The sequence below is a fragment of the Tamandua tetradactyla genome, chromosome 2 (assembly GCF_023851605.1).
Source record: "Tamandua tetradactyla isolate mTamTet1 chromosome 2, mTamTet1.pri, whole genome shotgun sequence".
Classification (NCBI taxonomy): Eukaryota; Metazoa; Chordata; class Mammalia; order Pilosa; family Myrmecophagidae; genus Tamandua; species Tamandua tetradactyla.
This window is the reverse complement of record NC_135328.1, coordinates 186,364,912-186,377,836: the sequence shown is the minus strand read 5'-3', so window position 1 is coordinate 186,377,836 and position 12,925 is coordinate 186,364,912. Positions and strand designations below refer to the sequence as shown.

The 12,925-nt window shown below is 39.5% G+C and overlaps 1 protein-coding gene across 2 annotated transcripts; it reads left to right on the top strand.

The window, feature by feature from the left end:
- The first annotated feature begins 819 nt into the window (after window positions 1-819).
- Window positions 820-12,258, top strand: AKIRIN1 (akirin 1). Of its 2 annotated transcripts, XM_077150200.1 has the most exons (5): window positions 828-1,286; window positions 6,502-6,642; window positions 8,687-8,821; window positions 10,080-10,151; window positions 10,769-12,258. In XM_077150200.1, the coding sequence occupies exons 1-5, from the start codon at window positions 1,067-1,069 to the stop codon at window positions 10,777-10,779; spliced, it is 579 nt and encodes a 192-aa protein (XP_077006315.1). In that variant the 5' UTR covers window positions 828-1,066; the 3' UTR covers window positions 10,780-12,258. The 2 variants fall into 2 exon arrangements, with proteins under 2 accessions (XP_077006316.1, XP_077006315.1); XM_077150201.1 differs by lacking the exons at window positions 10,080-10,151; window positions 10,769-12,258 and adding an exon at window positions 7,070-7,154 and having other exon boundaries at window positions 820-1,286; window positions 8,687-8,794.
- Window positions 12,259-12,925: the final 667 nt, after the last annotated feature.

The window sequence follows — 12,925 nt, the reverse complement described above, 5'->3', positions numbered from 1 at the left end:
ATATATATAAATAATTATAGAAGGGCTCTAACATTTTTGGATCATAGCTCCCCTTCGGTGATTTGTTGAAAGTGTTGGACCTGTTCCCTAGTACAATTCAAGCACATACAGTTTCGGAAAGCAGAACCCTCCTATTATTTATTCTTCTTTCCAGAATATCAAACCCTTACAGCTGGCACTGCTGTAGAGAATTCCTGTAGACCTGAGGAAGAATCAGGGCTGCCACTTCTGACAGGACATCATAGCTGAAGCTCTTAACACACAGACACCATTCTGGGATGGTTTAAACCAGTGCTGTTTTACACTTTTGGGGGTTACAGACCCATTTGAGGAGCTGACGAAGGTATGGGTGACATATCCCCAAAATACATCTCCAAACACAAGCAGTTTTGCGCACAGTTTCGTGGGGTTCATGAACTTCTGAGAGCCATCCTCAGATCTCGCGTTCTGTTTAAAGACTTCCGGGGACTCAGGGGATTGCACCTGATGACCTTTTAGAATCACCCTCTCTTTCATCGTGGGGACAAGAAACGGCCGTGAAGGATGTTGCAGAGCAGAGACACCACCTCCACCCCCGCGGTGCCCCCACCCTGCGGCACCCTTGACCCCGCCCCCCGCGGTATCTCACCCAGCCCCTTCAGGCCCTTCTCTCTCCTCCCCTCCCCCAAGCCCATGCCGCGCAGGTGCGAAAACCTAAGGGGCCACCCGGGTGCGATGGTTCGGGAGAGGAGGATGGGACCCTGCGAGGGGCGGAGGCGGAGGTGGGGGCCTTCCCGAGGTTGCTTGGTGACCACGCTCTCCTCCCAGACCGTTCCATCTCCTCAGCAGGGGACACCGTGGGCCGGACGGTTGCCGACAGGCCTTCCAGAATGGCCCTCTTCCGGATTGTCCCCCCTGTGCCTGAAGGTGGCAAGGGCCCATGACGTCATAGGAGGCGGGGCCAGCGTCGCTGCCGGGTGCTGGAGGCGCCATTGGAGCCGGCTTGGCTTGCGAGCCCCGCTGAGGAGCCGGAGGTCAGGCTACAGTTACTGCCGCTTCCCCGCCTGGTCCCTGGCCCCTCAGCGACATGGCGTGCGGGGCGACGCTGAAGCGGCCTATGGAGTTCGAGGCGGCGCTGCTGAGCCCCGGCTCCCCGAAGCGGCGGCGCTGCGCCCCTCTGCCTGGGCCCGCTCCGGGCCTTAGGCCCCCGGACTCCGAGCCGCCTCCGCCGCTTCAGACACAGATCTCACCGCCGACTCTGCAGCAGCACGTCCCGCCTGGTAGCGAGCGACGCCTTCCAACTCCGGGTAACCTGTGCTACGGGTTTGGCAGAAAGCCAAGCCCAGGCTCATTTTGGGGGAGGGGGTGTGGGGGAGGAGTTGTTTATGGACGCTAGGTCAATCCTCCATGGACCCCTTCTTTGCCCTGAGAAAAGGGAACTGGGGTGCCGCTGGGCCTGGTTGCTTCCGGGGGTGGTAGACATCCGGGAAGGGTAGTGGGGCCATAGTGTTGGTTTTCGGTTTTCCTGGAGCTGGAGAGTCTAGAAGGGTGGGCCCCAAGAGAAAGATGGGAATATCCCTGGCCGTGTAGGGCCTTCCCGGTCCCCTCCGTACCCCCCACCCCCCACCCCGCCGCCGCTCCCTGGACCGGCACTGAGCCACCCTGCAGATCCAGTGAGCCATGGAAAATTGGATTCTACTCACGAACCAGGCCTTGGGGGCGGGGGGTGGGGGGTGCGATGCGGTTACAGGGAAGGGGCATGTGATGTTAAGCCTGTACTGTAGTTTATGAGGAGACTTGATTTCCACAAGTCTTAAGGGACCAGAAGCGGCCGGAGGAGTTAAGGAATACTATCTCAACCGGACCATTCTAATGGACTGGTTCCTTTATTGTATGGCTATTGTCTCGTACCATATATGGCTTGAAATCGGTAGGTCGTTAGCTAGAACTTAAGAACCCACCGTAAAGAGATTTGGAAAGAAGGAATTTGTTGATAAGAGAGCAGCATTCCCTCAATAAGGAGATTCCACAGTGGCCAAGGAGGGGAAAGAGCTGAAGGAGATAATAAGGCAAAGACACCTAACTACAGTACAGGAGCATTAGGGAAAGTGCATCACATTTACTGATTTTTAAAAGGGCTCCCAGAAATGGGAGTCTAAAAAATAGGCAAGTAATTCTTTGTGGGTTTTTTTTAAATCCACTCCTCAAGCATAAGCAGAACGTTGGGATCATCTTAAAATCATTCCTTTCTTGCCTTTTTTCAGTTACAGTGCCTTTAGCCTTTTTTTTTCTCCTTCCTCTAGATGCAATTCTGATTTCATGCCCTCATCCTCTCACATCAGGATTCCTGAGTTGCCAACTAAGCCCGTCTCCCAAACATTTATGTTCTTGTTCATGTTCATCTCTTCTTTATCTTAGCATTCAAAAAGATTTATCAATTCTAACCCTATCTTACATAGTCGGTCTTAGCATTTTTTTCCAAACTATGCTTTTGCTCTTTCGCCCAGACACACCTTGCAGTGTTCGTATCCTTGCCTTCCATTATGATGTTTTTACTTCAAGACTGGGGTCCCACTACCTGACTGGGTAAACCTGCCCATAAGGATCTCAGTTCTACTTTAAATTCCCTGTGCACTTAATGTTGCATAGCCTTATGTACAATATGAACAGAATGAGATAATGTTTGCAGAAGTTCTTTGTAAAGAGCCCTTCAAAATTAGGGGACATAGGTATCTTCCTACATGAGGTTTAGAATTATAGAATTTACTGATGTTTTTTTCTGCCAATTCTCCTACAAATACCCAAAGATAGTCATATAATCTTTCTGGATTTCTCTTTTGCAGAATGGCATTAATACTGCCTATTGTTAGGATTTTATCTAAATGTCGTATTTGTCTTATTCCAGTAATATCCTATAGACTAATTATGTTGTATTTTACACAACAAATGCTTAATAAATAATTATTGAGTGGGTCTGAAATCCTGAATGTGGCAAAGTGATGTTTTGTATAGATCCATGCAAGCTGATTTCTTGGTCATTTTGTGTTAAAATGTTTTTATTGAACATATTTTCATTGATTTTGGTTAGTTATATTCCTTAATGCTTACCAGAATATGGTTCTAATCTGAATGAAACTTAAAGTGTTAATGATTCATTATTTGATACTTTGGTTTAAGTGAAAAGTGCCTTCTGATAAAAAGGAATGATTAAGTGTGGAAATGTTCATTGCTGTGTAACTAAGAAGAATAAAGCCAACTAAAGGAAAAGTGAATTTGAAATGAGTGATTTCATTTTGTAACATCCCAGTTGTTATCCAACTGTTGTAAGGCTCTTTCAGAAATGTTGAAGAAACTTTTTACTTCTCTTAAAAGAAAAAAGCTGCATGTAACATAGCACTTTTTGTGGAAAGAGCCTGTAAAATTAAATTTTTTATTACTTAAATTTTTATAGAGTGCTAGGTAGATGGCAGGCGTGGAACAAGAATGTTGACCTCAGGCATTTGTTTGGTAGACATGGAGTGAGTGTAAATGCAAAACAATTGATCATGACTTGAGGGTTAAGGATTAACTTCTGTATTGAGCATTCTAGCTAGGTCTTCGATAATGAGGAGTGGGGGATGGGGAAGGAGGTGTGTGGTATACAGCCGCATTTCAGGCAAAGGGAAATTGCTTGAGCAAAGGCTTGAAACCTCAAAAATAAAAGAATGGTTGAATGCAACTGGTTTTTTTTTTCTTTTTTTAAATATTTTTATTATACACAACAAACAAACATATACCATGTGTACATGGTGTACAATCAGTGGTTCACAATATCATCACATAGTTGTATATTCATCACCATGGTCATTTTTTTGAACATTTGCATCTCTCCAGCAAAAGAAATAAAAAAGAAAAAGCTCATATATGCCATACCCCTTATTGCACCCTCTCATTGACCACTAGTATTTCAATCTACTGAATTTATTTTCACCTTTGTTCTCCCCATTATTTGTTTCTTTTCTATACATATTTTTTACTCCTCTGTCCTTACCGTAGAAAAAATGGTCATCAGACACAAGGTTTTCACAGTCACACAGTCCACAAATCACACAGTCATATTGCAAAAGTTATATCATTATACTTAATCATCTTCAAGAAACATGGCTACAGCTCTTCAGTTTCAGGTACTTCCCTCTAGCCACTCTAATACACCATAAACTACAAGGGGGATATTTATATAATATGTAAGAATAACCTCCAGGATAACCTCTTGACTTTGTTTGAAATCTCTCAGTCACTGACACTTTCTTTTGTTTCATTTCTCTCTTCTCCCTTTTGGTCAAGAATGTTTTCTCAATCCCTTGATGCCACATCCCAGGATTTCTGTCCCACATTGCCAGGGAGATTTATACCCCTGGGAGTCATGTCCCATGTAGGGGGTGGGGAGGGCAGTGAGTTTGCTTGTCATGTTGGCTTAGAGAGAGAGGCCACATCTGAGCAACAAAAGAGGTTCTCTGGGCGCGGCTCTTAGGTGTAATTTTAAGTAGGCTTAGCCTTTCCTTTGAAGGGGTAAGTTTCGTACGGGCAAACCCCAGGATCGACAGCTCAGCCTATTGATTTGGTTGTCCCCACGCAACTGACTCTTAGTGGGAGATGGAATTGGAAAAATAATTTGGGGTCAGGTCTTGAAAGGCACTGGATATCCTGCTTAAGAGTTTGCATTTTTTCTGTAGCAGCTTGGAGTCATTATAGAGTTTTGAGGGTGAGGAGCTTAGCCTGAAGTAACGTGGAAACACAAATCAAATAATAATGAGAGGCAAGGATTAAAATTTATCCATTGCTAAATTAAAAATAAGTTTACATTTTTCTTTTTTTAAAAAACACTGTTTCATATTTTCTATAGCCTTCTTAGGAGGAAAACCACTACTTCCTTGTTTTTTTTCCTGTGGATACCATGTTTAGATTCTTCACTTGCTACCAGCCTCAACTTTGTATCTTTCAATTTGTTGACTTTACCATACAGGAGGCAGTTAGAGGTTTATCAAAGACCTGTTCTCATGAGCATTGTCCGCATACTTGTCCTTTCTTGTTTCAAGTCTTTGCACTTCCTAACATCTTTGTATTGAATGTGGGAAGTATTTGCTTGGAGAATAATATGTTTTGAAGATGAAGTTTGAAGACTTCATAAATTTGGGGATCCAAAATATTGACCTCATAAACACTCTTAAGCTAATCCTACATTGTTGCAGTGTTTAAGCTGAAAGTTATGGATTTTTAGATGTATAGAGCTACTTTAAATTCATGTTAGTTCCTGGGCTTTACCCTTACTTCTTACAATGTTAGTATCTTTGATTTTGATACTCACAATTTTTATCAGGTAGGCATTTAACATTTTTATTGAAGAACAAGGTTAAAGATCCTGAATTGCTTCCCAAGGTTACACATTCACATAGTGTAAGTAGCGAAATGGCGTTATTAGCATTAGCACCTCTCTCTATTAAAAAAAATATGGCTATCATGAAGTATGCATTAGAATAATGGGATATCATTTTCTGGCTTTTATTTTTATAAGGAGGCTTTATTATCTGGAAAGTGAATACATACTATACACAAAAATGAAAAATTTGAAAACAACATCTTTCTGGATTCTATGTTGTGTCTAGGAGTGTAGTTTTTTTGTTTGTTTTTTTTTTTTTTCATGGGCCGGCACTGAGAATCAAACCCAGGTCTCCCACGTGGCAGGCCATGGCAGGCGAGAACTCTGCCTCTGCCTACTGAGCCACTGTGGCCCGCCCTTTAGGGAGTGTATTTTAAGGTGGTTAGTGTTTTGTGTGTCCTAGACTCCTTTTAGTAATGTAGGGGTTTTTTTGTTTGTTTTTGTAATTACCTTGACTCAGAATAATTATTTGAATCTTATCAAATATTGCTTTTTATACAATCATACAATTATTTTCTAATCCTTGACTATCAATTCCAAGCAGTAAATCTCTGGTCAGTGTCCAGGCTCTGAATGTAATGGTTTCTGCTGTCTTCCCCAAAGATCATAACGATCCCAGAGGGAACAAGAGTTTCATTATCAGAAGGCCTCTGGGTAGTACGAGACTCACCCTTTAATACCCCAGTTTGTGAAATTATAGAACTTAAAGGAGATCAAAAGTAGCTCTCTATTAGAAAGGGCGATTTATGTTGCTGTAAGTTGTATTAGTTAATCATTCAGCAAATGGCAGATCAGGTCTTCTTTGCCACAGGAAAACAAGTAAAGGAACTATCTGGGTGGTTTATACCAAAATAGCTGCTCCTCTATACAGTGTTGAGATAGAGGCAATGAAACACACTATCTTTGGGGCTATAGAAGGAGTGCTTTATATAGTATAAACATTTTTCTTGTTAATATTAATAATATGGGGAAAGGGGGGTTGAGACCTGCATGTTGGAGGGAGTATCAAAAATCTAGTCCAAAGACCATCCATCTTTGTTTTCTCTTCTGAAGAAATGACACTTACGTGAATGCATGAATGCTCACATTTCTTTCTTTTTTATTAGAGCAAATTTTTCAGAATATTAAACAAGAATATAGTCGTTACCAGAGGTGGAGACATTTAGAAGTTGTTCTTAATCAGAGTGAAGCTTGTACTTCAGAAAGTCAACCTCACTCCTCAGCACTCACAGCACCTAATTCTCCAGGTAAGCATTCCTTGGTGTACAAAATTCATTTAAGAGGTTGTAAATGGTATTTATAATGTTGGTTCCCTACCCAAAATTGATCTCGTCTAAAGTAATAAATCAGTAAATTGTATGCCAAATATTACTACTTGTAAATATGTTTAAAACCAAAGTCATGAAATTAGAAAAAGCCTTAGACTTATTTGGTTGGTTATCTATCCACCCAACACAAAAGTACCCTCTACAACTTCACTATTATTGTAGCCGCTGGCCACATGTGACTATTTAAATTAATTAAAACAAAATAAAATTAAAAATTTAATTCCTCAGTTGCTGTAGCCAGTTTCACGTGCTTCATAGCCACCTATGCCTATTGTATTGGACAGCACATTGAGCATTTCCATCATAACAGGGAGTTCTATTAGATAACACTACTGTGTATTATTAGTTATAGGTGATCAAAGATCTCAGGGTTGGAGGGAATGGTCGTATGATTCAGTCACCTGTCTGGCCTGCCATATTCCTCCTACTTTGTAAGTAATCTAAGGATTACTTTGATTAGAAATTGTGTCCATATAACCCCAAGGTCCTGTCTCTGGAAAAACACCCTTTATAATTTGTTCTTGCATATACATGATTAAAGGATTTTTTCAATACTTGCCATTAGCAAGTTTCTCCTTTAATCTTCTCTTGGAATTTTTGTAATGTAATTTTGGAAGTGATAGACTATGTTATGGGTAGAGAAGCATTTATAAACAATAACTGGCTAGATGTTTTGATCAGGCTTTATTTATAGAGGAAAAATTTACTCTGGTGAATTTAAACAGAAAATTATTTGTTTTGGAGAGTTAAATGACTTATAGACTAAAAGGACTTGAAGAAACAGATTCTAGGCTGAGCTTTGAGAAACGGCTCAGAACTGGGCCACCAAGGAGCTCTGCTCTTAATCATGATCCAGGAATCCACCATGGAATCCATTGCTCCAGTTGCCAGCTCTAGAACCAGGCTGCCCCTCCTTTAGCTACACCACCAAAATAGAGGCCTGGTGCATGTTTATATTCCCACTTATCTCAGTTCTGAATTCAGGTCTTTAATGAATGAATCCAATTGGCAGAAACTAATCACATCTGAAATATTACCTACAAAGGAGTCCAAGAAATACAGTTCTGAAATTCCCAGTGTCTGTTGGGAAAGGGACAGAAAGGAACTAGGAGGTTAGAATAGGTGTTTAGGCAAGGCTGTCCACAGTGTCCACCCTGTAAGTTTTGACTTAATTTTAGATTTCCCTGTTTCCTAGCATCTGGAGGAAGACTATTTGGGATTCTAACCTTACCATTTTGTGTATGCTTCACACTTCTCAACCTAGGTTAAAGAGGAATCAAGCATGAGATGTATAGTACCTAATGGTTTCCTTTATTCATACTTCAAAAAAAAGATTATTTGTGAATGTACTTGATTTGATGACCTTGGTTAATGATTTTGCTAACATTTTTGTAATATTGGTTTTTTGAGACTCAAATTCTGCATTCCTTATCAGAATTACAGCTGTAAGGAGTTTTAAATAAAAGATGCCCAAGCTACACCCCAGAACTAAATCAAAATGTGTATTTTTTTCTATTTTTAATTATACTAGATAATTATGGTGCACTCTTCTGTTAAACCCAGGTATAGATGTTCTCCAAAGATCTGTGTAGCCCTTGTATGCTGTGAGTCTGATTTTTCTAATCCCAGATAAAGACATTATATCTGCTTTAAACTTTTGTTCCTATCCTTTACTAAATGAGTGTGGAATATAACACTCAGATTGTTATGGAATCAGAACTATTTTTCTCTGAGGAAGTCAGCTAGCATACCTGGATACACATGTCTTCTAATTCTAAATTTACCTTTGGCCTGGCTTTATAAAACAAATGGTAAAAGTTTATAGAATTTTGTGAAAATATTCCACATAGTGAAAAATATCATTTTTCTAAATAATTTTATATCCTGAGGATTGTTTGCACAAAGTTGTTAATGCTAATCCTTAGAACTAGAATTCATTGAACTGGATTTATCTTTTGGCCAGGTTCCTCCTGGATGAAGAAAGACCAGCCCACCTTTACCCTCCGTCAAGTTGGCATAATATGTGAGCGTCTCTTAAAAGACTATGAAGATAAAATTCGGGAGGAGTATGAGCAAATCCTCAATACCAAACTAGCAGGTAGGCCAAGACAGTTTGTAAGACTGCATGCAAGAAAGCTTTAATAAGTTGTGGGTATTGAAGGTACTCTCTTTGGTGATAGTGAACATATAATTTATAATTATATGGAAGGGATTTTCATTTGTATTTCTGAAGCAAGATAAACCAAGCCCTTCTTGCAAGAATTTTCCACTAAGAAAAGACATTCACTGGTCATTTGGTCCACCTGTTGGGTAAACAGATGATTGGAATGGTGCTAACCTCGCGACAGGTGGTTAAGAGAAGTAATATATAGTCAGCATATTCAACTTCCTGGTGGGAGCCCCTTTGTGTATGTGGGAGATCAGGCATCCTGTGATTTGGGAGGTAAAATGCAAAGGAAGTGATTAGTGATGGCAGAAGTAAAGCCCAAATGAAAGGAAATATGTGGATTAGGAATAAAAAAGTAGTACCTGTTTAATGAAAGAGAACTATGTTACTCACTTCCTGTGACAGTATTGTTTCCTTATCTGGTGACCCATACAACATGCTTCCTCAGAATGTTAATGGGTTAAACAAAGTTAAACAGGTTTCTTTACAAGAGAACTTCTTTGATCCTTTATTATACTAATAATATGTATTATAAGACACTCTAGGGTGGTGCAGCCCTGTGGCTCAGGGACACCTGGTTTCGATTACCAGAGCCTGCCCATGCCAAAAAAACAAAAGAAGCTCTAGTATGTCATCCTTCTCTCCTATCACCACCTCAGAATTGTTCAGACTAGCTAGTTTTGATCACGTATACCAGGCTACCTTTCTGTCTTTCCACTGAGTTTTCCCATTGAAGGTACTTCTGTGAAACTTTCTACAATTAGATGGTATAGAATTTTCTTAAATTTATGGCCCTTCCACCTCTTCTACTTATGTTTTTTCACTCATGGTCTGTGTAGAAATTTACAGCAAAGAATGAGTACAGAAAAGAATTTCAAAGTTCCTATAATATAGGGTATTTATTGACCTGTAGTAGTGAGCATACCTTTCTGTCTTGGCAAGCCATTATGAAAGGATGGAATTACGACAGGAGCGAGGTTATTAAGAGAATGTTGTACTATAAATAATCAGTACCAAATCTAGGACCTCTGAGATCTAAGAGAAAGAAAGAGACCTCAGTCTGACCTTTATGAGAAAGGGACTAAGGGTGGAAAATTCAAACTGGAAAGCTGAATGTGACCCTGAGGTTAGATTCTTGAAAAATTGGGGGTGAGTTTCTGAAGGTTATATACTGTCTTTCCCCTTACAGAACAATATGAATCTTTTGTGAAATTCACACATGATCAGATTATGCGACGATATGGGACAAGGCCAACAAGCTGTAAGTATTGTGAAGTTTTTCTTTGAATTTTCCATGTTCTAAGAGCAAGATTTTGACACAGAGTATCCTGTCTCCTCTTGCAAGTAAAATAACCTACATTTAAAGAATACTTAGGTGCCCAGCACTGTAGTAAACCCTTACCAAGCTTTATTTAATCCTCACAGTAACTTATAGGGAAAATTTTTTATTACTTCTAATTTACATGGAAGGATAGCACTAAAGAAGTTAAATAATTTGTCCAAACTAGTAGTTCAGCCAGGATTGAAACCTAGGGAGTCTGATTTCAGAACCCATTTATTACTTGCCTTTTCTCCAGAAAGGTAGTTCCAGTTGTTAATTTATGAAAGCTGATTCCTTGGGCTAGTTTTATAAATGCATTGTCATGATTTTCTCTATTCTAGATATCTTGTAACTACCACTTAAATCAGAGCATAAATTTTAAATAGCTATGTATCTAAACTGTGAATCTGAGTCGTTTCTTAAATTCTTGATGTTTAATACATTTAAATGGTAACTCGTATCCTCCAGCTTTTATATCATTTGCCATTAGTTAATTTTTTTAATATTACATTTTTTAGTATTCTTATTCTCTTTATTTTTTTCCTAATTCTTTATAGATGTGTCCTGAAGGTTTCCTATATATATGAGTACCAGGTTTGACCTCAAGAGATGGCTGCTGTACACTTTTTGCAACTGGTTTGATATCACATTTCAGCTCCAACTTTGCATCCTGAGAACACTTAATCGTTTCTGCAGGTCCATTTTATACAACTTGAAAGACCTTGAAACTTTCTGGTTGCCACAAGCATATCTTTCTTTCCTGCTCATCCAATAAACAGCTGTGCCCTACTGTGATAGATTTTCCAAACAAAAAACCTGGAGCAGCAGTTTAGCAAAATATGCCTTCAGTGGCACTCAACAAATGGAGTTTCCCCAAGTACAGCTCTGTAAGAAGTGTGTGTGTGAGAGTGTGTGTATATGTGTGTATGTATATTTTAAGTTATTATTTGTATTGTGCAAATTTTTTGATCTTGGGGATTCTGGCTGTGAATTTGATGCACGACAATTATGGTTAAAAAACATTTGCTTGGTCTACAGAAGATCATTAATGTTTTGTGACCATATAGTTGTAACAGTGGATTGTTTATGTGTAGGTATTATTGTTAAATACAGGGACTGTTTCCAGGCACAGAATATGAATCAAAGTTAGGATGAACATTAGATGTGATTATGATGACATAGCAAAGGTCTGCAATCTAGGTCTACAAATGCATGGTGAGGAATTAGAACAAACTGGAGGATGGGCCATTTGACACATGGACTCTGCCTAGCCGTGTTAGAAAAATACTTTGACTCCAAGCCTTAAAATATCCATATGGAGTCTGTGTTCACCTCATTCATATAATCAAAAAGCTCACTGGACACTAAACTCTCCAGGGAACGGAGCTCCCCTAGAGCAAGAACATCAGGGTTTGTTCCATAGCATAGCACAGGTGAGCATGGAACGGGGCCAGGCCGCAGCGGCACTGCTACTTGGGCAGAATTTAGATCCTTTAGTCAGGTTTTCCTAAATTCTTTTAAGAGGTGTCCATGTTCAATTGCTTGAGCTTTATTTTGGCAACCCCCTTCCTGAGGTTGCTTACTGCTGTTCTTCACTTTGTTTCCAAGGCTGAGAAACAGAAAGTAGCCTCTGTTTTGAGGAGGTGGAAATTGAGTATACATTTATTTTTTACTGTGACTTATTCAGGACCACATTTTACAAAATGCCTTGTTTCATTTATTATTATTTCTGGAAAGGAAAGTTCTATTGAAATTGTTTTAGTTTAATAAAGAATAGTTTTTTTAATTAGGGCTTATTTTGAAAAATTCTGAATTTAATTCAAATGTATGACAGTACCTTCAAAAGTAAGGTAATATTCATAGACAGTTGTTCTGATCAGATGGCTTAGAGAAATTTCTGAAATATTCACATTCAAAGATTCCTTATTAATGAATGTCTTTGACTTAAATCTAACCAAAAACTGCAACATTATTCTTTGTACATTTTCATTATATAGTGTTAACAAGCTTAGTTGCAAACAAATAAAATACTTAAGCTATTTGTTTACCTTGCCTTCTTACTACTGTGATAATGTTTATTCATTCAAATAATTTATGTGAGGCTGCTATAACTTTCTCCAGTTCAACATTACATTGAAGATTTATAGGCTTTAAAGCCCAGCATTAATCTTTTAATAATTAAAGAATGATTTTATTTCCTATTTGAAGGCCGATTTGTTTCCTCTCTTCTTTTTCCAGGCTAGCCATTTGTTCCTGGAACTAGGAGCATAGCCGTGGCTATAATGGGAGTGACCCTGCAATAGGATAATCAGACTAAAATAAGGAAAGTACAGCTGTGAGGGCCATCAAAAGTTCTGAAGGCTCTATCGGGAGAAGGGAATGCTGCCTCACTGAGGACATTTTGTTATTACAGAATCAATGAGATATACTCACTTATTATTGCCAATGTAGCTCTTTTCCTTCTGAAGGAAAAATGACATCCTCTTACTCCACCCTCTCACTGTATCCAGTGTTGTTGGGCTGTTGTATTATGATATGGTTTCCCTCAGTGGCTACAGGGTAAGACAGCACCACTGGTAGTTGGGATCTTCTCTAAAGGAACTGGACTACATGTGTTTGTCTAGTGTTAAAGCTCCTGGAACAGAAAATGAGGACCTAAAAGGTAGACCTTAGATTGGAGAAAGAAGGAATTTTTAGTTAGGCTTTGATTTCTA